General features: G+C 44.7%; 1 protein-coding gene across 1 annotated transcript in view; it reads right to left on the bottom strand.

Moving 5' to 3' along the window:
- The window catches only part of cacng8b (calcium voltage-gated channel auxiliary subunit gamma 8b), a 64,111-nt gene that overhangs the window by 14,033 nt on the left and 24,352 nt on the right, over positions 1–25,726 (bottom strand). Inside the window, exons 2-3 of the mRNA XM_090224959.1 lie at positions 12,343–12,630; positions 10,319–10,540 (exon numbers count right to left, since the gene is read on the bottom strand). Coding sequence (XP_090081085.1) covers positions 10,319–10,540; positions 12,343–12,373 — 253 coding nt within the window. The 5' untranslated portion in view covers positions 12,374–12,630. The remainder of the gene's footprint in view (positions 1–10,318; positions 10,541–12,342; positions 12,631–25,726) is intronic.

The raw sequence follows: 25,726 nt of genomic DNA, 5'->3' as shown, positions 1-25,726 counted from the left end.
GTAGCCGAGTGATCATAGGATCAAAAGAGCAGCAATAGGTGAGTCAGGGTACTGTTTGGTAGTCACTACTACGCTAGGTGAGCAGGAGACACAGTGTTCAGAAAAGCTAGCGGGCGGGGGTTAGTAGATGGTTCTTTGGCGACATCGTAACAGAATAGCCTGTTGAGACCACATCGGGCAATCACGGCGGCAGTCCAGTCGTGATGGATCGGTGGGGCTCCGTGTCAACAATAAAGGGCAAAGGAGGTAATGTATCCCTAGAATTAGCTGGTATATGGGCCTAGCTCGAGGATAGCTCAACGTTAGATGGTGCTGCTTTGGGACAGAGCTAACAGCAGCCACTTGTTTGCAGCTAGCTAGCTGCGTTGATCTGGGGGAATGATCCGGTGTAATGATGGTAGGAATCCGGGATGCTGGCTTTCTAGGCAGAGTTCCTCTGTCCAGTGTCTGTGCTCTTTTTCCCATCTTAATCTTTTATTTTTATTGGCCAGTCTGAGATATGGCTTTTTCTTTGCAACTCTGTCTAGAAGTCCAGAATTCCCTAGTCGCCTCTTCACTGTTGACGTTGAGACTGGTGTATTGCGGGTAGTATTTAATGAAGTTGCCAGTTGAGGACTAGACACTCTAATGTATTTGTCCCCTTGCTCAGTTGTGCACCAGGGCCTCCCATTCCTCTTTCTATTCTGGTTAGAGACAGTTTGTGCTGTTCTGTGAAGGGAGTAGTACACAATGTTGTACGAGATATTCAGTTTCTTGGCAATTTCTCGAATGAATAGCCTTCATTTCTCAGAACAAGAATAGACTGAAGAGTTTCAGAAGAATGGTCTTTGTTTCTGGCCATTTTGAGCCTGTTATTGAACCCACAAATGCTGATGCTCCAGATACTCAACTAGTCTAAAGAAGGCCAGTTTTATTGCTTCTTTAATCAGAACAACAGTTTTCAGCTGTGCTAACATAATTACAAAAGGGTTTTCTAATGATCAATTAGCCTATTAAAATGATAAACCTGGATTAGCTAACACAACGTGCCATTGGAACACGGGAGTGATGGTTGCTGATAATGGGCCTCTGTACGCCTATGTAGATATTACATAAAAAAATCAGCTGTTTTCAGCTACAAGAGTCATTTACAACATTAACAATGTCTTCACTGTATTTATGATCAATTTGATGTTATTGTAATGGACAAAAAAAAAAGAAATCTTTCAAAAACAAGGACAGTTCTAAGTTACCCCAAACTTTTGAACGGTAGTGTATATACTGTATTCTATACTATTCTACTGTATGTTAGTCTATGCTACTCTGACATTGCTCGTTCATATATTTATATATTCTTAATTCCATTCCTTTACTTAGGTTTCTGTGTATTGGGATTAAGTTAATTTGTTATAATTAATTGGTATTAGATTTAAAAGGTGATTGAATTGCTCCCGAATTGTAATGTTGTTAATGCATTTCTTTAGAAGAAATATTTCTTTAATGTATAAGTGAATAGGTTGGTTTAATTTTAAGTTTAAGTTTTGACCAATAAGGTCGCTTGTTAAGCTGTGGCTTAACAACGGGAGGCCTGTGGGAAAAAAAGAGGGAGAGAGGCGTTGAGAAAAGGATGGACGTTACATCATGACCGTTGGTGAAGAAGAATTATAACAGAAGACGATAATAGAACATAATATAACAATAGAACAATAGATAGAACAAAACCCATACCTACTGAGTTTTGAAGGGACATTCGGATTTTATTTTATCAGAGAGTTGTTATAATTTTGTTAAGAAAGACTTAGAAAAGACTGACGCGACCTTCTCATTGTGGAGGTATTTGACAGCCTTGAGGTTAGCCTAGCATCATGTGACACAGAGAGAATTGCTTGGGAAAGATTAACGAGTTCATGTTCCCATAGGATCCAAGATGGCGTAGCAGTAGGACGTATTGTCGTGTTGTGTCCCTTGTATATATCGTTTGTTTTCGTTTTTTTTTTCTTCACATATCTTTAAAACTTTTTGCTGAACCTCAACTTCTTCTAAATACTCTCCTGCAACCCGCCTCACCCAACGTAGCTATTTTTCCTAAAGTATTTATATTTACTTCGGACCTTGGAACCCCTCAACTGAAGCTAGCCAACGAACTACCAGCTTCAGCAAAACATTGCTAGCGGTCTTCAGCTAACCGGTCATCAGCTAACCTTTAGCTCGGAAAGCTCTCGCCAGTTCGAACAACGCGACTCTAACCAGAGCATAACGGACCTATTTATTATTTTATTTTATTTTTCATCCCCGGATTCCCATCGCAAACGGAACATTTTGAGCTCCTGGGCTACAATATCCAGACCCACGACCGGTCCATCGATGTCACTGCATGAAGAGGAATAAACAGATACCCCCCATCGCGACGTCCCCAAAGGCTAACTCTCTAGCCCTTGCTATCTCCTTGCTTGCAAATTCGGCCTGCTAACTGCTAGCTTGTTTAGCCCGGTCCGCTAACTGCTACCGTGTTTAGCACCGTCTACTAACTGTTAGCTTGTTAGCACAGGCCTGCTAACCGTCTGAATCGCCGCGTCCCAAACACTCACTGAACCCATATTTACTTTCTATCCCTTTTCGATTTTTAATTTGTTTATACCTTCCGGTAACCTGCCTCACCCAATGTGATACGGAACCGCTATTATCTTTACATTTCTAGAACACACTCAAGAACCTCCAGAAGCTAACCAGCTAACTGGCTACAAGCTATTTGGTCATTGTTAGTTTTCTAACCTGGATAACACTCGCCAGTCCAGCTTCCCTGCCCCATCCACCGCTGCCCCTTGGACACTGATCACTTGGCTACATAGCTGATGCATGCTGGACTGTCCATTAATCACGGTAATCCATTCTGCTTGTTTATGTTTTATCTGTCGGCCCCAGCCGCACTTAGGCTCTGTGTGTAGTTAATCCGACCCTCTCTGCCTAATCAATCGCCATTCTACCTGCTGTTGTTGTGCTAGCTGATTAGCTGTTGTCTCACCTACTGTTTTAGCTAGCTCTCCCAATTCAACACCTGTGATTACTGTATGCCTCGCTGTATGTCTTTCTCAAATGTCAATATGCCTTGTATACTGTTGTGCAGGTTAGTTATCATTGTTTTAGTTTACAATGGAGCCCCTAGTTCCACTCTTTATACCCCTGTTACCTCCTTTGTCCCACCCCCCACACATGCGGTGACCTCACCCATTACAACCAGCATGTCCAGAGATACAACCTCTCTCATCATCACCCAGTGCCTGGGCTTACCTCCGCTGTACCCGCACCCCACCATACCCCTGTTTGCGCATTATGCCCTAAATATATTCTACCATGCCCAGAAACCTGCTCCTCTTATTCTCTGTCCCCAACGCCCTAGGCGACCAGTTTTGATAGCCTTCAGCCGCACCCTCATACTACTCCTTCTCTGTTCCGCGGGTGATGTGGAGGTAAACCCAGGCCCTGCATGTCCCCAGGCACCCTCATTTGTTGACTTCTGTGATCGAAAAAGCCTTGGTTTCATGCATGTCAACATCAGAAGCCTCCTCCCTAAGTTTGTCTTACTCACTGCTCTAGCACACTCTGCTAACCCTGATGTCCTTGCCGTGTCTGAATCCTGGCTCAGGAAGGCCACCAAAAATTCAGAGATTTCCATACCCAACTATAACATCTTCCGTCAAGATAGAACTGCCAAAGGAGGAGGAGTTGCAGTCTACTGCAGAGATAGCCTGCAAAGTAATGTCATACTTTCCAGGTCCATACCCAAACAGTTCGAACTACTAATTTTGAAAATTACTCTCTCCAGAAATAAGTCTCTCACTGTTGCCGCCTGCTACCGACCCCCCTCAGCTCCCAGCTGTGCCCTGGACACCATTTGTGAATTGATCGCCCCCCATCTAGCTTCAGAGTTTGTTCTGTTAGGTGACCTAAACTGGGATATGCTTAACACCCCGGCAGTCCTACAATCTAAGCTAGATGCCCTCAATCTCACTCAAATCATCAAGGAACCCACCAGGTACAACCCTAACTCTGTAAACAAGGGCACCCTCATAGACGTCATCCTGACCAACTGGCCCTCCAAATACACCTCCGCTGTCTTCAACCAGGATCTCAGCGATCACTGCCTCATTGCCTGTATCCGCTATGGAGCCGCAGTCAAACGACCACCCCTCATCACTGTCAAACGCTCCCTAAAACACTTCTGTGAGCAGGCCTTTCTAATCGACCTGGCCCGGGTATCCTGGAAGGACATTGACCTCATCCCGTCAGTTGAGGATGCCTGGTCTTTCTTTAAAAGTAACTTCCTCACCATTTTAGATAAGCATGCTCCGTTCAAAAAATGCAGAACTAAGAACAGATATAGCCCCTGGTTCACTCCAGACCTGACTGCCCTCGACCAGCACAAAAACATCCTGTGGCGGACTGCACTAACATCGAACAGTCCCCGCGATATGCAACTGTTCAGGGAAGTCAGGAACCAATACACACAGTCAGTCAGGAAAGCTAAAGCCAACTTCTTCAGGCAGAAGTTTGCATCCTGTAGCTCCAACTCCAAAAAGTTCTGGGACACTGTGAAGTCCATGGAGAACAAGAGCACCTCCTCCCAGCTGCCCACTGCACTGAGGCTAGGTAACACGGTCACCACCGATAAATCCATGATTATCGAAAACTTCAACAAGCATTTCTCAACGGCTGGCCATGCCTTCCGCCTGGCTACTCCAACCTCGTCCAACAGCTCCCCCCCCCCCCGCAGCTACTCGCCCAAGCCTCTCCAGGTTCTCCTTTACCCAAATCCAGATAGCAGATGTTCTGAAAGAGCTGCAAAACCTGGACCCGTACAAATCAGCTGGGCTTGACAATCTGGACCCTCTATTCCTGAAACTATCCGCCGCCATTGTCGCAACCCCTATTACCAGCCTGTTCAACCTCTCTTTCATATCGTCTGAGATCCCCAAGGATTGGAAAGCTGCCGCAGTCATCCCCCTCTTCAAAGGGGGCGACACCCTGGACCCAAACTGTTACAGACCAATATCCATCCTGCCCTGCCTATCTAAGGTCTTCGAAAGCCAAGTCAACAAACAGATCACATCTTGAATCCCACCGTACCTTCTCCGCTGTGCAATCTGGTTTCCGAGCCGGTCACGGGTGTACCTCAGCCACGCTCAAGGTACTAAACGATATCATAACCGCCATCGATAAAAGACAGTACTGTGCAGCCGTCTTCATAGACCTTGCCAAGGCTTTCGACTCTGTCAATCACCGTATTCTTATCGGCAGACTCAGTAGCCTCGGTTTTTCGGATGACTGCCTTGCCTGGTTCACCAATTACTTTGCAGACAGAGTTCAGTGTGTCAAATCGGAGGGCATGCTGTCCGGTCCTCTGGCAGTCTCTATGGGGGTGCCACAGGGTTCAATTCTCGGGCCGACTCTTTTCTCTGTATATATCAATGATGTTTCTCATGCTGCGGGCGATTCCCTGATCCACCTCTACGCAGACGACACCATTCTATATACTTCCGGCCCGTCCTTGGACACTGTGCTATCTAACCTCCAAACGAGCTTCAATGCCATACAGCACTCCTTCCGTGGCCTCCAACTGCTCTTAAACGCTAGTAAAACCAAATGCATGCTTTTCAACCGTTCGCTGCCTGCACCCGCACGCCTGACCAGCATCACCACCCTGGATGGTTCCGACCTTGAATATGTGGACATCTATAAGTACCTAGGTGTCTGGCTAGACTCTAAACTCTCCTTCCAGACCCATATCAAACATCTCCAATCGAAAATCAAATCAAGAGTCGGCTTTCTATTCCGCAACAAAGCCTCCTTCACTCACGCCGCCAAACTTACCCTAGTAAAACTGACTATCCTACCGATCCTCGACTTCGGCGATGTCATCTACAAAATTGCTTCCAACACTCTACTCAGCAAACTGGATGCAGTTTATCACAGTGCCATCCGTTTTGTCACTAAAGCACCTTATACCACCCACCACTGCGACTTGTATGCTCTAGTCGGCTGGCCCTCGCTACATATTCGTCGCCAGACCCACTGGCTCCAGGTCATCTACAAGTCCATGCTAGGTAAAGCTCCGCCTTATCTCAGTTCACTGGTTACGATGGCAACACCCATCCGTAGCACGCGCTCCAGCAGGTGTATCTCACTGATCATCCCTAAAGCCAACACCTCATTTGGCCGCCTTTCGTTCCAGTTCTCTGCTGCCTGTGATTGGAACGAATTGCAAAAATCGCTGAAGTTGGAGACTTTTATCTCCCTCACCAACTTCAAACATCTGCTATCTGAGCAGCTAACCGATCGCTGCAGCTGTACATAGTCTATTGGTAAATAGCCCACCCATTTTCACCTACCTCATCCCCATACTGTTTTTATTTATTTATTTTTCTGCTCTTTTGCACACCAATATCTCTATCTCTACCTTTACATAACCATCTGATCTTTTATCACTCCAGTGTTAATCTGCATAATTGTAATTATTTGCCTACCTTCTCATGCCTTTTGCACACAATGTATATATAGACTCCCCTTTTTTCTACTGTGTTATTGACTTGTTAATTGTTTACTCCATGTGTAACTCTGTGTTGTCTGTTCACACTGCTATGCCTTATCTTGGCCAGGTCGCAGTTGCAAATGAGAACTTGTTCTCAACTAGCCTACCTGGTTAAATAAAGGTGAAATAAAAAAAAAATAAAAAAAAATATCGGTTACTGCTAAAGAGTACTGTCTGCATTGATAGCGGTGCTTGCCGTGGATCTTGTGAGGAAACCTTCACAGAACTGCCATACTTCGCAGAGGGAATACCTACGAGTAGTGAGTAACCACAACGGTGGGGTGCTTCTGGACTTTAAGTGTGTCATCATTTTTGTTGTTGTTGAGCTCCAACGCGCGCCAACGAGTTAAGAAAGCTTGAAATAATTTGGACATGCATTGTGCACGACTCATTGGGGATTATTACTTTTATGTATTTCGATGTGGTGCATTGAAAATGTAATAATACACGTCTTGAACCTTATGTATGTTGCCTTGGTGGAGTCCTTTACTGTTTCAATTTAATATAATGCATGGGAAAGTATATCCTTATACAATAACAGAAACCTATAATCATTCCATCTGAAGTTAATACCCTAGTTGGCATCACCCTAGATAGTTTACAACAGGGATTCTTATTGGAGATGTCCTTCTCTCCTAACATCCCATGCTGTTGAGATATTCTATGTAAGGTAATATCGTGAGTCAAATTCGAGCCTGGTGAGAGGGTTACAGGTATATGTTGCGAAATTATTCGATATTACTTGTAAGATACTGCTGCATTGTAGGAACTAGAAGCACAAGCATTTCACTACACCCGCAATAACATCTGCTAAACACGTGTATGTGACCAATAACAATTGATTTGATGCTCCTTGGAAATCATTCAACAGAAACGTCCACTGGGAAAGTCTAGGAAAGGGTTTCCTCTTCCAGCATTTCCAAGTTCCAGATCTTCCAAGGAGCTCATAAACTCAGCATGTGCATTGCTGAGTGATGGTCTTTACGGCAGCACCGCTGACTACATAATTCCACTGAAACATATGGTAACCATACCATCCATTCACTCTCATCTGACACTAAACAACTGCACAACATCAACTCTGAGCTTCCCTGTAATGGACCCTCCATTCCATTCAGTCCCAGGTCTGCACTGGAATTGCATCAGATCCAAAATGGCCACAGTTCTTACTTTGATCATACCAGCTATTACCAACTATTACCAACTATTACCAACTATTACCTATATTACCAACTATTACCAGCTGCTACCAACTATTACCAGCTATTACCAGCTATTACCAACTATTACCAGTGTCGTGTCTTTACTATCATTAACTGAAGACTTATTTTTTTATCAAAGATTCTCTGTAATTAGTAATTAACTAGGAAGTCGGGGCACCAACTAATTAACTAGGAAGTCGGGGCACCAAGGAAAAATATTCAGATTACAAGGTTATAATTTCCTAATATAACATTTCAGATATTTTCATATCTGATCCATAGTCTTCTGATTAATGAATTATTTACTTTACCTCACGTTAGTCTCATTCCAAACGTCGTAAATTGTTGGTTATCTGCACGAACCCAGTCTTCACTATGAGTCACTATACATCAATTGTCTTAAATCATTTATTTATTACTAACTAAGTAATTCACAGAAATGCAAAAACAAACAAACAAACAAGGTAAATGGGGTTACAAGAAATGATAGGAGAATGTGCCCTAGTGGGCTAAACCGGCATCGCGGCTTGTTTAGACAAAAGGGGAAGTGGGGGTCGACTAAGAAGTCACTACAAAGTGATAATTATAACAATTTAAATGCTTATCCTTTGCACATGAACGCTCACTCATTCGGGAACAATTGCAATCAATATATATATTTACGCTCAGTGTGTCGTCTGGATCGCTGGTGAAAAGTTCATTTATTTTGTAGAATTCTCCGTCTCTCTCCCCCTCTCTCTCTGTTGTGGTTGTAGCGGATAGTTCAGAGTGACATTCATTCGTTTTATTATAGAATGGATGTTTCGGCGGTTGTCGTTCTTAGCATTCAATGATACCGAATTCCTAGCTGCAGACTAGTAATTATTATCAAAGACTTGTTCTTATTCTTAGTCGGTATCGATAGTCTAAGAGTTTAACCACGTGGTATGGTTAAAATATTCAGCAATGGTCTACAACCTTTGTCTCCCCTAATGGAGAAAAACATGGTCTGCAACCTTTAGCCATCTTGTAATTGAGGTAAGCTCCGTCTGCTGATCGAAAACCTGAGTGGGGGTTTTATTCGGAAGGGCCGAAAAAGGGCTGTCCCAGGAGGCCTGACCCTAACTGGGCTCAGGGGCGGTCCTCTGATTTAGTTCAAAGCAAAAGGGAATTGTATTTTTCTTCATTAAACAGTCCAAAATCATATTACACAATTATACAAACAGTATCATACTCACTTATTCATCTTACACTACAAGGGGGGCTATTATATAAACAGCTTTATGGTAATGTGGCCACACCATCTCCCATGAGCTTCCCCAAGATGTGACAAACGGACCGATCTTTTATACTTTCTCCGGGAACATGAAATTTGTTCGTACCTTAAGTTCTGTGAGGTGGAAGGAATTCCTTTGTCCTCTATGAAAATTTACCCTGCCTCTTATACTGTGTGTCCATGAGGAGATCCTCAGGAATTTACGACGTCTCTCTGACCACAGCATCCTAGTTGAAGGAGGCAAGGGGGAGGCAGGGAGAGGGGGTTGCTATACCCAAAGAGGCCAACGTCATGACACCAGCTATTACCAACTATTACCAACTATAACCAGCTATTACCAACTATTACCAATATAACCAACTATTACATTCAATATATTATACATAGTATTTATAGTATCTAATCTCATAGAAACTTAAATATGTCACTTTTTGGGTGACCCAACCAAATTCGCATAGAAATGTGAGTTATAGATCTATCATTCTCATTGAAAGCAAGTTTTAAATAATTTTAGACCCAAGACACGCCCTGTACCCAGACTTTGTATCACTCCCCTCTGGCGCAGGTATAGGGCACCCCTCGGCAGGAAAAACAGAACTAGACAATAACTTGTGCCAGGTGTGACATCCCTCCTAAATAGCTTTGGCTAATGTTCCTATCAACCCAGAAAGGCCAGCAGGCTAGTCTCTTTTTATCGGTATGGAACTGTTATGAAAGTTGTATTGTCAATTTGTTTTGTAATTAAACTCCACTTTAAACATGTACATGACACTGCAACAAAATCTCCCCATGGGGACAATAAAGTCAGTAAAGTAAGAAGTGGTATATCTGTTCTATATGAACTATTTATATGCTTCCCATTCTTAAGTTTTGTTTTTGTCTTTTACATTTGATTTGTACCCCAGCTTCAAACAGCTGAAAATACAATATTTTTGGTTATGGAAAATATATTTCACAGGGGATTAGATGGTACAATGATTCTCTACACTGTACCTGCTTGTTTTGTCAAACTGAAATTAGGCGAACTATTAGAATTTTAGCAACCAGGAAATGACAGAGTGATTTCTGCATCGTGTACCTTTAAATCTAGAATGGACATTAGGACAAAAGGCTCAAATGGAACCAGTCCTAACTCATCCCCTCCAACATCACACACACACACACACACACACACACACACACACACACACACACACACACACACACACACAAACACTTCCATCTACCCTCTATCCATCCTCTCCCACTCCAACCACATATCCAAGATGGTGTGTCAGTAGCATTTAAGTAGCCTACCTTCCAGGCAGCAGATCCTCCAGAGGCCAGAGTGGGTGAGGGCACCGGGGTCCTTCTTGTCCTTGTTGTGGGGGTCGTCCGAGTGGTTGCGGGTGCTGTTGCAGATGGAGGCACGAGAGTACAGCCAGTAGTCCGTCCCTATAGAAACCGTCATCAGGCAGAAGGCTGCAAAGGCCCCCACGGTGGTGAGGAGGATCTGGATCCCCTTCTCACAAACCATCCCTAGAGAGGAGGGCAGAGGAGAAGGAGGAGAGAGAGGGAGGGGAGGGATGAGAAGTAGAGGGACAAGGATGAAGAAAAGTGAGAAGTGCAGTAGAGACAAGAGATCAACAGATGAGATAGAAAGAGGGAGAAAGGGGAGAGATGAGGGAGAGGGAGGAGAGAGACAGAGGCAGAGAGAGATGCAGAGAGAGACAGAGGCAGAGAGAGATGCAGAGAGAGAGAGAGAGAGAGAGAAAGAGGCAGAGAGAGAAAGAGAGAGAGAGAACGAGGCAGAGAGAGAAAGAGAGAGAATGAGAGAAAGAGGAGAGAGAAAGAGAAAGAGAGAGAGAGAGAAAGAGAGAGAGAGAGAGAGAGAGAGAGAGAGAGAAAGAGGCAGAGAGAGATGCAGAGAGAAAGAGAAAGAGGCAGAAAGAGATGCAGAGAGAGAGAAAGAGGCAGAAAGAGATAAAGAGAGAGAGAAATAGGCAGAGAGAGATGCAGAGAGAGAACGAGGCAGAGAGAGATGCAGAGAGAGAGAAAGTGGCAGAGAGCAAGAGAGCGAGAAAGAGGCAGAGAGAGATACAGAGAGAGAGATGCAGAGAGAGAGAGAGAGAGGCAGAGAGATGAGGTGTATAAGTGGTTATATGAGGTGTCCTTGGTTGGACGACACTGCTGACTCGTCTTAACGGGAAGGAATTGATGGTGAACACAACAAATTACACTGAGAACCTCAATGTGCTCCATATATATGACCATGACACCACTCTCTCCCCCACATAATCAGCATAGACAGGGCTAGCGCAGAATACACAACACACTCGATGAGACAGAACACACGGACGCACGCACGCACAATATACATAATCAGAGCGCAGGAACACAGCAGCAACATCAGCACATACAGGAACAAAGCTCAACAGTGCATTCTGCGTTCATTGTCGAAAATCAATCAATCAATCAACCAACCATTTAGGCTTAAACAATCAATCCTATACAGTATAAGTGTTCCTATCCTCTTCTTACCTCCACCACCACCATACCCCTCTGGTCCCATTGTATATGAAGTGGTGCTAAAACCTGTGCCTTTACATGATGCTTACGTAGGCCTCTGCCCAGCACCCTGCCCTGAACTTAGTCACTCTTACTGGCCTGCTACCACCCGGTACTCTACCCTGCACCTTAGAGGCTGCTGCCCTGTGTACAGAGTCATGGAACACTGGTCACCTTAATCCTGTTTACATTCTGTTTTACCCACTTCATATGTATATACTGTATTCTAGTCATGGCTCATCCTATACAACTACTGCTGTACACACCTTTTCTATTCATATACTGTCCATAATGTCTATACACACCATCATATACATATAGATTTATATTCCGGACTCTGACATTGCTCGTTCTAATATTCCCATATTTCTTCATTCCTTTCTTTACATTTATGGTATTTGCCTGTATTGTTTCGTATTGTTAGGTATTACTACACTGTTGGAGCTAGGGACATAAGCATTTCACTACACCTGCGATAACATCTGAACAGTTTCATTTCATTTGGCTTCATCTCACCCTAGGCCATACCTGCTGTTCTAGATTACACATTTACCTCCATTGTGACTTCATTTGCAAATCTTTGAAATTGTGTAAAGCGCACTCGGGTATAAGAGTTGTAAATACTATTAACAATGTGTACCTGCAATGTAATTACACTGTACCTGCCTATGTAATAACCACGTAAATACATTGATTATAGTGCCACTTGATGTAAAGTGGGACCCCATTGCGTTACCAAGGTATACATTTACATCAGCTGAAGTAAGACTTACCTGCCGCCGAGTTTCTATCCTTCGACTCCATTTTGAAATCTTTCTTTTCCTCGTTAATGAAGAATGCGCTGTCCCCTCAATCCGGACAGCATCCATCGACTGTTCTCACTCTCTCCCCCTCTCCTTCCTGCACTCGTTTCTCTCTCTCTCTCTTTGGCCTCTATCTCTTTCTCTCTCTCTCACTGGAAAGATGTGCTGGTGGAAGCTCTTGATTGTGATTGGACGCTCTCGCTCTGGTCCTCTTATTCACAGGAAGCAGTCACTGAGGAGGACATGGTAGTTGGGCTACTGCCAAAGAAAGACAAGAAGAAGAAGGAGAATGATAACATTAGTCGTTTATAGCTGTGCAGTTATGAGGCCTGTTTATCTAAAAACTGTTATCATCTCAGAAAGTTCAGACTATTGATAGGTCACGCTATAAAGTCACGTTGTAAAAACACAAATAACAGAAAACTAAAACACTAAAAACTATCAAGTCCTCTCTCATACCAGTATAACATAGAATAGAATACAAATGGTGCATCTGAATATAGAGCTGGAAATAACAGATCTGGTCTGAATAAGACGAGCGAGAAAGGGGGAGTGTAGAGAGGGTGCACTCAGCACTGTTACCATGGCGACATTGGACGGAGAGAGGGACTGAGAGAGAGAGGGAGAGAGAGAGAGAGTTTTGAGTTTTAAATAATCTTTATTGGGTCTGGGGGCCCACCACACAATAAATACTCATACAAAACACCAGTTACACATCAATTAAAAACACAACACCAATTCCTCCTCCACAGTAACTAAACACAACAGCCTCTGAATACCCCATATACTCAAAAACAGATCAATATTGTTGACAAATTTATAATAGGCAAACTCAACTCTTAGTCTCGCTGCCAACATTCCCTCCAGCATTCCCACCACATCCACAGACACCTGTCCCCGAATACTGTTCTTTCGGGTCTTCCATATCGCTAATTTTGCTGCCCGTAACACAAAATTAAGCAACACAACTACACCCTTTTGACTGAACCTGTACTTTGGCCCAAATACATACAGTTGGGAAGAGAAAACCTCTCCCAACGTTGAGAACCAATCAGTGATCAGGTCAATCATCCCGACCAACCTGGGACACAGTAAAAACAGATGTGCCAGAGTTTCAGACTCAGCACAGAATGGACACTCCTCCCCAACAGCAGGGTCCAGGTGTACCAGATGCATGTTGGTGGCTATAGCTCCATGTATTATCCTCCATTGGAGGTCAGCTGTCCTCTTACCAATAGGCAGTTTGTATAATGATCGCCAACAGCCTTTTGGAGAGGCACCTGGACCAAACACACCTGCCCACCTCGTCGATTTGACCCCTTCCAGGGAAGAGGCATGGGACACCTTTACACATATTCTGTACATGGCCTTCTTTCCCACCTCCTTGAACTCCCCCAGCTCCGGGGTATCGAAGGAAAGCAGCATCCCCACGTCGTCCTCGAATGCCCCCATCGCAGCACTAACAATCAGTGCAGGGAACACATAATCCAGACCCTCCTTCCACCAATCAGAATTGGAAGTATCAGTCACATACTGCAGATGAAGCACTGGCAAGGAGTTGCAGACCTCAGCAACCTTCCTCAGTAGGCGAGATGGTCGGATCCCCGCTCTTTCTCCCAGCTCCTCCAACGATCTGCTCCTGCTCCGCATCAGATGACCCAGCTTGGTACACCCCACGCCTAACAGGCATGAACGAAGGCTAGCTGAACCCAAAACACGGGACTGGATGGCAGTGTTGTGAAAAAGAGGCTTTTCAAAAAGCCACATCCCTGGTGGCGTGCAGGCCTTACGGGACTCTCCAAGCCTGCATAACAGACTCATAAAATGGAGTCAGGCCAGGCAAATCACCCCGCTCCAGCTTTAAGAGGAAGGCTGTTTCGACCCAGCTAGAACCGTCTCTGTACAACAATCTCTGGGCTGCTTGCCGCCGGAAAGCCATGATTCTAGAGGAAATGTCCACCAGGACTTGCCCACCCTCTTGCAGTAGCAGGTACAGGGCTGCAGCTATAATCCAGTGTTGTCCAGACCAGAATAAATTAACAAGGGTCCTCTGAAGCTCTTGTATCAGATCCTTTGGAGGTGGCAAAATCATTAGTCTGTGCCACAGGGTAGAGGCAGCAAGATTATTAGCTACCAGGACCCTTCCCCTATAAGACAGCTGGGGCAGCACCCATTTCCATCTTGACAGTCTGGCAAACACTTTCTCCAATACACCCTCCCAGTTATTTTTCTGAAAGACATCAGAGCCTAGAAAAAAAACCAAAGTCTTCATCCCATCTCTGCCCCACTGAAGCCCCCCTGGTAACCGTGGAGCGGACCCCGTCTGAAGCCCCCCTGGTAACCGTGGAGCGGACCCCGTTTGAAGCTGACCTGCCCACAGCGCTTCACTCTTTCCCCAATTAACTCTAGCTGAGGAGGCCCCCTCATACACCTTTAAAGCGTTTGAGAGAACCTTAACATCCTCACCCCCTGTAATAAAAACTATCACGTCATCTGCATACGCAGACAGTGCTATCGCGGGACCCTTCATTACACCTGGCACAGAGAAACCAGTAAGCTTCGCTCTTAAAAAACAAAGCATTGGTTCAATCGCCAGACTATTTAACTGCCCTGAAATTGGGCATCCCTGCCTGATGCCCCAACTCAAACCACCCCCCACCTTCACCATACACGAGGCCCCAGCATACAGTAAATTCATCCAAGACAAAAAAACATCCCCAAACCCAAAGGCTTTCATTGTTTTAAACAAGTACTGGTGGTCCACACGATCAAAAGCCTTCTCCTGATCCAAAGAAAGTAAACCCACATTTACATCAGACAGTTTACAAATGTCTAAAACATCTCTTATCAGAAACAAGTTGTCAACCATAGAGCGATCAGGTACACAGTAGGACTGGTCCTTGTGGACCAACAATCCCAGATACTCTTTCAACCTGTATGAGACATTTAGAAACAATTTTGTATTCAGCGCACAGCAAAGCAACAGGTCTCCAATGTTTTATGAGAGCCAAATCCCCCTTTTTTGGCAACAGTGAAAGCACCGCACGTTGACAGGATACAGGAAGAGAACCCTCATGAAAAGATTCACACACCACTTCATAAAAATCCTCTCCAATAGACCCCCAAAAGTGCTTATAAAACTCAGATGGTAAACCATCGATGCCAGGGGCTCGGCCTGTTGAGAGCTGCATAACTGCTGTGGACAGCTCTTGCAGTGTAATGTCAGAGTCCAATGTGACTTTCTGCTCAGGTCCCAATTGAGGAAGACTGTGTAACAACTGTTCAGTACATAGAGTCACAATCCTCCGCCTTATAGAGAGCCGAGTAGAAATCCACGGCATGTTGACGCATTTCACTGTCATCCGTGGTCACCTTCCCATCAGGGAGATGAAGGTTTTTTAAAAAGCGCTAGGAGCATCCATATCCTTGAGGGAAGCGAAACGAGACTTAATCAAGGCACCCTTCACTCTTTCATGCAGAAACGACCTCAGTTCATGTCTCTTGTCCGGTAAGTTCATGACTAGTCCAGGGTCGTTCTGAGTGAGCAGCTTCAATTCAATAGACTTGATGTCCTGTTCAAGGGCCTTGATAGTCTTCAATTTGAGACAGAGCAGTATACTGTTGACAAAATACTCGTATGTGGGCCTTCCCAACCTCCCACCGTTGTCTCAAGGACTCAAAATTCCCCTTTGTAACCCTCCATTTTCCCCAAAACAACACAAACCTTTCACAAAACATGACATCATGTAACAATGTAACATTAAAATACCAGTAAGGTGATGACCTTCGTGGACAGGACAAGTGAATATCAACAGTACAATATGATGATCAGAGAAACCCACAGGAGTAATGTCACACCTTCCAACCCTACTACAGTATTGCTCAGATACATACAACCTGTCTAACCTTGATGCACTGACACGACATTAACTTTTAGCCATGTGTACTGCCTAACTTTCGCATTCCTTACTCTCCATACATCAGAAAGCTCAAACTCAGTTAATAGGCCAGACAGGCAAGTGGCTGACCGCAGGTGAGGTTCTTCAGCAGTGCGGTCAACAGTAAAATCCACTGTCCAGTTCCAGTCACCCTCTAAAACCATCCACCCCTCTCGGTCACACTGTCTTAAGGTTTCCTTTATTTGATCAAATACATCTGTACATCTGTACACTCATTAGGAGCAGAAACATAAAAAAAAACAATAAAAAAAAAACATCCACCTTGACCAATAAAACCCGACCGACCCTTGACTATCTCTGTTGTAGATACCATAGTCACCCCTAAACCTGAGGAAAACAATATTGAGACCCCAGCACTGAAATTAGTACCATGACTGAGTATATGCTGCCCCTCCCACCACATACCCCAGTCAACCTCATTTTCCACATATCTATGTGTCTCCTATAGGAAAACTACATTAAGCCTTTTCTGTTTTTTTTACTTCTAATACCCAAGCCCTCTTATTTCTGTCCCTTCACCCATTAATATTGAGAGAACCTACCCTTAGTACCCCCATGTAGAAAATAGAAAAGAAAAGCAGAAGAAACCACAGAGAAACCAACGAGAAAAAAGACACCCTATGAAGCATTTTCATCATCATTATTTTAATCTTCTCTTATTAACCTGACCACGTTTCCCACCACCTTTTGCTGCTGCAACAGCAGTAACACATTTCCTCAAGCGAAACCGCTTCTTCTCAGTCAATTGGTCTAACCCCACCGTCTTCTGTAACATCACAGCTGACCTCACAAACTTATCAACATCAAAATAATCTGCCAATTTGACAGATTTCCCAAAAGCCTGATCCAGAAACACATTTACCTTCTCTAGATCGTAAATTGAGTCGTCACCAGCTGCTATCATATCAAAAAAAATATCCTTCTCCTGATCCTCCTCAGCTGAGGCCCCAGACAACTGACTCCCCTCTGCCAACTCCCTTTCAACACTCCCCACTTGCACCCCATCACTCGTACCAGGCATCTCCTCCACTACCTGGGAGACTAGCCCCACCTGAACCTCATTACTCGTAGTGGGCATCTCCTCCACTACCTGGGAGACTAGCCCCACCTGAACCTCATTACTCGTAGTGGGCATCTCCTCCACTACCTGGGAGACTAGCCCCACCTGAACCTCATTACTCGTAGTGGGCATCTCCTCCACTACCTGGGAGACTAGCCCCACCTGAACCTCATTACTCGTAGTGGGCATCTCCTCCACTACCTGGGAGACTAGCCCCACCTGAACCTCATTACTCGTAGTGGGCATCTCCTCCACTACCTGGGAGACTAGCCCCACCTGAACCTCATCACTTGTAGTGGGCATCTCCTCCACTACCTGGGAGACTAGCCTCACCTGAACCTCATTACTCGTAGTGGGCATCTCCTCCACTACCTGGGAGACTAGCCCCACCTGAACCTCATTACTCGTAGTGGGTATCTCCTCCACTACCTGGGAGATTAGCTCCACATGAAAACCCTCCTGTACCTCATTACTCGTAGTGGGCATCTCCTCCACTCCCTGGGAGCCTAGCTCCACATGAACCCCCTCCTGTACCCCATTACTCATGGTGGGCATCTCCTCCACTACCTGGGAACCTAGCTCCACATGAACCCCCTCCTTTACCCCAGCACTTGTACTGGGCACCTGCTCACCAGTCTGATGAACTGGCTCTTCAGATACATCCTTACCTTCTACAACAATATATTTCTGCTGCATAACATTTCCCTCTAATACAAGTTGCAACTCCGTGCCCTCAACACGGATAACTTGTTCCTCAGGTGCTTTTGGCTGCTCTACCGCTGTCGGCCCACCTCTCCCTACATCAGTGGGCCCAGGCGTTACGATGACCACCTGTGCCCCTCTCTCGGCCTTCTCCATTTTCGAGCAAGCATGTCGCTTATGACCAATATCCCCACACTCAAAACACAGTTGACTACCTGTACTAGCATAAGCCATATACAGTCTATTGTCATACTTGATTTTAAACGATAACTCTAAAGTCTGCTCTGGTGAGTCCAAAAACATAAACACCTGTCGCCGAAATGACCAACCTGTTTCAACGCCGGGTGTTTGCAACCCAACAGGACAACCTTAATTGAACTGGCGAACTTCCCAAAGCGCAATAACTCGCGCTCCAATAGCTCATTTGGAATAAACGGCGGTACATTTGAAATCGTTACCCTTGTTGACGAAGAAAAAAGCGGCGTAACTTGAATAAACATTCCTTTAAGAAGTACACCATGCTCAACCATACGATCAACAAGACACTCTTCTTTAAGAATTATACCATGCTCAACCATACGATCAACAAGACACTCTTCTTTAAGAAGTACGCCATGCTCAACCATACGATCTACAAGACACTCTTCTTTAAGAATTATACCATGCTCAACCATACGATCAACAAGACACTCTTCTTTAAGAAGTACGCCATGCTCAACCATACGATCTACAAGACACTCTTCTTTAAGAAGTACACCATGCTCAACCATACGATCTACAAGACACTCTTCTTTAAGAAGTACACCATGCTCAACCATACGATCTACAAGACACACTTCTTTAAGAAGTACGCCATGCTCAACCATACGATCAACAAGACACTCTTCTTTAAGAAGTACACCATGCTCAACCATACGATCTACAAGACACACTTCTTTAAGAAGTACGCCATGCTCAACCATACGATCTACAAGACGCTCTTCTTTAAGAATCAGGGTAATTTCCCGCCAAAATCAGGGTAATTTCGATACGAAAAGGAAAATACTTAATTCTACCACAACAAAAAATAATAACCTTAATCATGCACAGAAGAAACCAAGAAATAGAAAACCGAAAGAAAGTTCTGAATATCTAACTCCACACAACACACACACTCCTTCGCTCATACAATTCCCAGCATGCACCAAACACTCCCGGCATGCAGAGAGAGAGAGAGAGAAAGAGAGTGAGATGGAGAGAGAGAGAGAGAGAGAGAGAGAGAGAGAGAGAGAGAGAGAGAGAGAGAGAGAGGGAGAAAGAGAGAGAGAGAGAGAGAGAGGGAAAAAGAGAGAGAGAGAGAGGAAGAGAGGGATGAACGGAGAGCGGGACAGAGAGACAGAGGGACTGAGAGACTGAGATAGGAGGGCTGAGAGAGAGAGAGAGAGAGAGAGAGAGAGAGAGAGAGAGAGAGGGCAGAGCAGAGGTCACGATCAGATGAGCTGTTGTGGAAATTTCCTCTATTTACCAAATCATGAGAGCAAACCACTCACAAGTCAGAGTTAGTTATCACAAAGTCCATTTTTAATTATATGAGCTCTATCACAACCCTGTGACTCTCAGTCCCTTCCACATTTCAACTGAGATCCTTTATAGCAAAGACACACACAGGATAAGACAGCATCGGCATAATTCATCGTTCAGCTTTGTCTCCTAAAACATGAATTACGGAATCACCTGGAAGGTTCACAACTACCAAGGATTATTATTCTATACAGCAAATTCTCTGGAAAACAACAGAAACCTGAAAACACCATCCAACCTGGAACTGAGTGAGTAATGTTTAGTCTGAAACTATATTCTATTTCCAAAAGCCAAGAAGAAAAATACACAACATTACTTTATAAGGACTGAATTCGAACATAATTCTGCCAAGCTTGATACAGCTTCAATTAGCACTGACGTGTCAAGTGAGAGGTGTCAAAGCCCTTTAGCCCAACAATGGCAGGAGAGTCAAACAGTCTACTCCAACCAAATGGAGAGGCCTTAGAAGCTCCCTCCCGCTGTTCAGAGGTAATTAAAATACAGTACCCTGTGTATGTAAAGAATGATAAGGCAAGAAAAGATTACAAAATGAAGCTCCTTATGGAAAATTAAGAGACACTTTTTGCTGACTATTACAAAAATGGGAACATCAGCAACCTTATCTTCCACACAAACCATCCCCTGGCATGGCACGGTGCTATATTAGCACACTACCCCTTTGTTAAGAGAAGGTGGGTTAACGAGGGGTGGAAACTCAGGATACTTGACAACGAGGACTCTGAGTCAGCTAATATAAACCTCTTTAAGTCCGGAACAGTAATGGTACAGGGTAACCCCAAACAGTTTCAGCTGGACTTTCACCAAATTAAAGAATTAGCCCAGCAGGAGAAGCACTCCCTTGATAAAGATACCTCCACCCTGAGCGGGTCAGACCAGACCTCTTCATTATGTAACCCCACAGACGAGCAACCCCCAGCGGACAGTCAACCTCCCAGCACAGAGTACTACTCCCTCATTGAAATGAAGGATAAATTCACCCAGCTGGAGGTAAGGCAGGTGGAGCTGGAACAGCAGGTGATAACACTTCAGTCAGCACAGACCCAGGCAACAGTCCTGCACAACAACACTCTCTTAACCAGACCCGGAGAGCTGGAGGTGGAGAGAGACATATCTGCACTCTGGACAGTGGTAAGACAACTTCAACAGGAGAAAGAGCAGGAGAAGAACAGAGCACTAGAGGAGAGGATCAGACTGCTGGAGGAGAGGTTGAGGGGGGTGGCGTGTGACAGAGAACAACCCACTAGAGAGGTGGCCACCCCCACAGAGAAGCCAGCAGAACAGCCCACCTCAGCACCCGACAAAAGTATCGACACCACAGCAGAACAGTCCACACCAGACCCTGTCCATAGAGTCGACATCACAGCAGAACAGACAAATGAAGAACCCCAAGCCCAGCGGCTCTCACCCCCTCTGAGCATCCCCCTTTCAGCCACCCTGATAGCCCCTCTGACAACCACCCCCCCCCCCCCCCCCCCACACCCACTGAGGACAAACACAAGACACAGATTGTACTACTTACGGACTCAAATGGGAAATATATAGAAGAAAAAAACATTTTTCCCAAAAACAGTGTGTCTAAACTCTGGTGTCCAAACACCCAGCGCGCCCTAGACCTTCTGTCTGAGGACCAACTAGGGTCACCCAGCCACATAATAATACACACAGGGACAAACGACCTGAGAGCACAGCAGGAAAGGGTGGCCACAGCACTGAAGGGAATGATTGAAAAGGCTTCTTCTACTTTCCCCAACTCTGCTACCACGAAATAACTTTCACCCTACCACAATACAGCGGGTAAACGCAAGTATTTCCCGTGACTGTGCCTCAAAACCAAATGTTTTCCTGGCCCACCACTCCACCCTGGAATTGAACAGCCTCTATGACCAGGTCCAACTCTACAAGGCAGCAGTGCCCACCTTTGCCCGAACTCTAGAGGACATTGCTCTCAAACGCATCCCCAACACTTCACACAGGAGCAACAGATCAATAGACACCCCACCCAGACCAGCGAGACACCCTCCAAGACCTGCAGGACCCCCCCTGGACCTACACATAGAGGACCCACGCCAAGAGGACTTACATCCAGACCACAGCACCCCCAGACACATCCACATCCCCACCCCAACCAATCAACACCCCCCCACGTCAACCATTCCCACACCCCATTTAGGCCCCCTCAGATCAGACCTATGCCACTCCTGCCCACCCCATGCACCCCACCCCCGCAAAGAGGGCCTCAACATGGAAGCCACACATACGCCCAGGTAGTGAGCGGGCAAACAGGCCCAATCTTTCACTCGCCCAAGCCAATGGCATGTACCAGATACTCAGCAGGCTCTGCTCATACTTACTGGCCTGAGGCTAAACCACGACCAACAACATTGGACGCTTTATGGAACAAAACGCCTTCACTATATCATCCTGGAATATCCAAGGACTGAGGTCATCTGCCTTTGGCCTAAAGAGCAGGAACCCGGACTTCACCAAAGAAATCGGTAATACAGACATTGTCATCCTGCAAGAAACCTGGTATAGAGGAGATGGACCCACTGGTTGCCCTCTAGGTTAAAGAGAGCTGGTAGTCCCATCCACCAAACTACCAGGTGTGAAACAGGGAAGGGACTCAGGGGGTATGCTAATTTGGTATAGAGTAGCCCTAACTCACTCCATTAAATTAATCAAAACAGGAACATTTTACATTTGGCTAGAAATTCAAAAGGAAATGATCTTAACAGAGAAAAATGTCCTCCTGTGTGCTACCTATATCCCCCCACTAGAATCCCCATACTTTAATGAAGACAACTTCTCCATCCTGGAAGGGGAAATCAATCATTTCCAGGCCCAGGGACATGTACTAGTCTGTGGCGACCTAAATGCCAGAACCGGACAAGAACCTGACACCCTCAGCACACAGGGGGACAAACACGTGCCTGCAGGTGACAGCATTCCCTCCCACATATGCTCCCCTAGGCACAACTATGACAACATAACCAACAAAAACGGGTCACAACTCCTGCAGCTCTGTCGCATGCTGGGTATGTACATAGTCAATGGTAGGCTTCGAGGGGGCTCCTATGGTAGGTACACCTATAGCTCATCTCTTGGCAGTAGTACTGTAGACTACTTTATCACTGACCTCAACCCAGAGTCTCTCAGAGCGTTCACAGTCAGCCCACTGACACCCCTATCAGACCACAGCAAAATCACAGACTACTTGAACAGAGCAATACTCAATCATGAGGCATCAAAGCCAAAGGAACTGAGTAACATTAAGAAATGCTATAGATGGAAGGAATGCAGTTTGGAAACCTACCAAAAACAATTAGGCAACAACAAATTCAATCCCCTTTAGACAATTTCCTGGGTAAAACGTTCCACTGTAATAGTGAAGGTGTAAACTTGGCAGTAGAAAATCTTAACAGTATATTTGACCTCTCAGCTTCCCTATCAAATCTAAAAATCTCAAATAGAAAACCGAAGAAAAGGAACAACAATGACAAATGGTTTGATGAAGAACGCAAAAATCTAAGAAAGAAATTGAGAAACCTGTCCAACCAAAAACATAGAGACCCGGAAAAACCTGAGTCTACGCCTTTACTATGGTGAATCACTAAAACAATACAGAAATACACTACGGAAAAAGAAGGAACAGCATGTCAGAAATCAGCTCAATGTAATTGAAGAATCCATAGACTCTAACCACGTCTGGGAAAATTGTAAAACACTAAACAAACAACAACACGAAGAATTATCTATCCAAAATGGAGATGTATGGGTAAACCACTTCTCCAATCCTTTTGGCTCTATAACAAAGAATAAAGAGCAAAAACATATATATGATCAAATACAGATCTTAGAATCAACTATTAAAGACTACCAGAACCCACTGGATTCTCCAATTACCTTGAAAGAGTTACAGGACAAAATAAAAACCCTTCAACCCAAAAAGGCCTGTGGTGAAAATGGTATCCTCAATGAAATGATCAAATATACAGACAACAAATTCCAATTGGCTATACTAAAACTCTTTATCATCATCCTTAGCTCTGGCATCTTCCCCAATATTTGGAACCAAGGACTGATCACCCCAATCCACAAAAGTGGAGACAAATTTGACCCCAATAACTACCGTGGAATATGCGTCAACAGTAACCTTGGGAAAATCCTTTGCATTATCATTAACAGCAGACTCGTACATTTCCTCAATGAAAACAATGTACTGAGCAAATGTCAAATTGGCTTTTTACCAAATTAATTGACAACCAAACAAACCAAAACAAAGGCAAAGTCTTCTCATGCTTTGTTTATTTAAAAAAAAGCCTTCGACTCAATATTTTTTTTTTAACCTTTATTTAACTAGGCAAGTAAGTTAAGAACAAACTCTTATTTTCAATGACGGCCTAGGAACAGTGGGTTAACTGCCTGTTCAGGGGCAGAACGACAGATTTGCACCTCGTCAGCTCGGGGATTTGAACTTGCAACCTTACTAGTCCAACGCTCTAACCACTAGGCTACCCTGCCGCCCCGAATTCTGCAATTTGGCATGAGAGTCTGCTATACAAACTGAAGGAAAGTGGTGTTGGGGTAAAACATACGACATTATAAAATCCATGCATACAAACAACAACTGTGCGGTTAAAATTGGCAAAAAACACACAAATGTCTTCACACAGGGTCGTGGGGTGAGACAGGGATGCAGCTTAAGCCCCACCCTCTTCAACATTTATATCAACGAATTGGCGCGGGCACTAGAAAAGTCTGTAGCACCCGGCCTCACCCTACTAGAATCCGAAGTCAAATGTCTACTGTTTGCTGATGATCTGGTGCTTCTGTCACCAACCAAGGAGGGCCTACAGCAGCACCTAGATCTTCGGCACAGATTCTGTCAGACCTGGGCCCTGACAGTAAATCTCAGTAAGACCAAAATAATGGTGTTCCAAAAAAGGTCCAGTCACCAGGACCACAAATACAAATTCCATCTAGACACTATTGCCCTAGAGCACACAAAAAACTATACATACCTTGGCCTAAACATCAGCGCCACAAGTAACTTCCACAAAGCTGTGAACGATCTGAGAGACAAGGTAAGAAGGGCATTCTATGCCATCAAAAGGAACATAAATTTCAACATACCAATTAGGATTTGGCTAAAAATACTTGAATCAGTCATAGAGCCCATTGCCCTTTATGGTTGTGAGGTCTGGGGTCCGCTCACCAACCAAGACTTCACAAAATGGGACAAACACCAAATTGAGACTCTGCACGCAGAATTCTTCAAAAATATCCTCCGTGTACAGCATAGAACACCAAATAATGCATGCAGAGCAGAATTAGGCCGATACCCACTAATTATCAAAATCCAGAAATGGGCCGTTAAATTCTTCAATCACCTAAAAGGAAGCGATTCCCAAACCTTCCATAACAAAGCCATCACCTACAGAGAGATGAACCCGGAGAAGAGTCCCCTAAGCAAGCTGTTCCTGGGGCTCTGTTCACAAACACAAACACACCCCACAGAGCCCCAGGACAGCAGCACAATTAGACTCAACCAAATCATGAGAAAACAAAAAGATAATTACTTGACACAATGGAAAGAATTAACAAAAAAACAGAGCAAACTAGAATGCTATTTGGCCCTAAACAGAGAGTACACAGCGGCAGAATACCTGACCACTGTGACTGACCCAAAATTAAGGAAAGCTTTGACTATGTACAGACTCAGTGAGCATAGCCTTGCTATTGAGAAAGGCCGCCATAGGCAGACATGGCTCTCAAGAGAAGACAGGCTATGTGCTCACTGCCCACAAAATGAGGTGGAAACTGAGCTGCACTTCCTAACCTCCTGCCCAATGTATGACCATATTAGAGAGACATATTTCCCTCAGATTACACAGATCCACAAAGAATTCGAAAACAAATCCAATTTTGATAAACTCCCATATCTACTGGATGAAATTCCACAGTGTGCCATCACAGCAGCAAGATTTGTGACCTGTTGCCACAAGAAAAGGGCAACCAGTGAAGAACAAACACCATTGTAAATACAACCCAT

This window comes from Oncorhynchus mykiss, chromosome 3 (genome assembly GCF_057628025.1).
Source record: "Oncorhynchus mykiss isolate SJ-2025 chromosome 3, ASM5762802v1, whole genome shotgun sequence".
In the NCBI taxonomy this organism is placed as follows: Eukaryota; Metazoa; Chordata; class Actinopteri; order Salmoniformes; family Salmonidae; genus Oncorhynchus; species Oncorhynchus mykiss.
The sequence above is the reverse complement of the archived record's forward strand: the minus strand, read 5'-3'. Positions and strand labels throughout refer to the sequence as shown.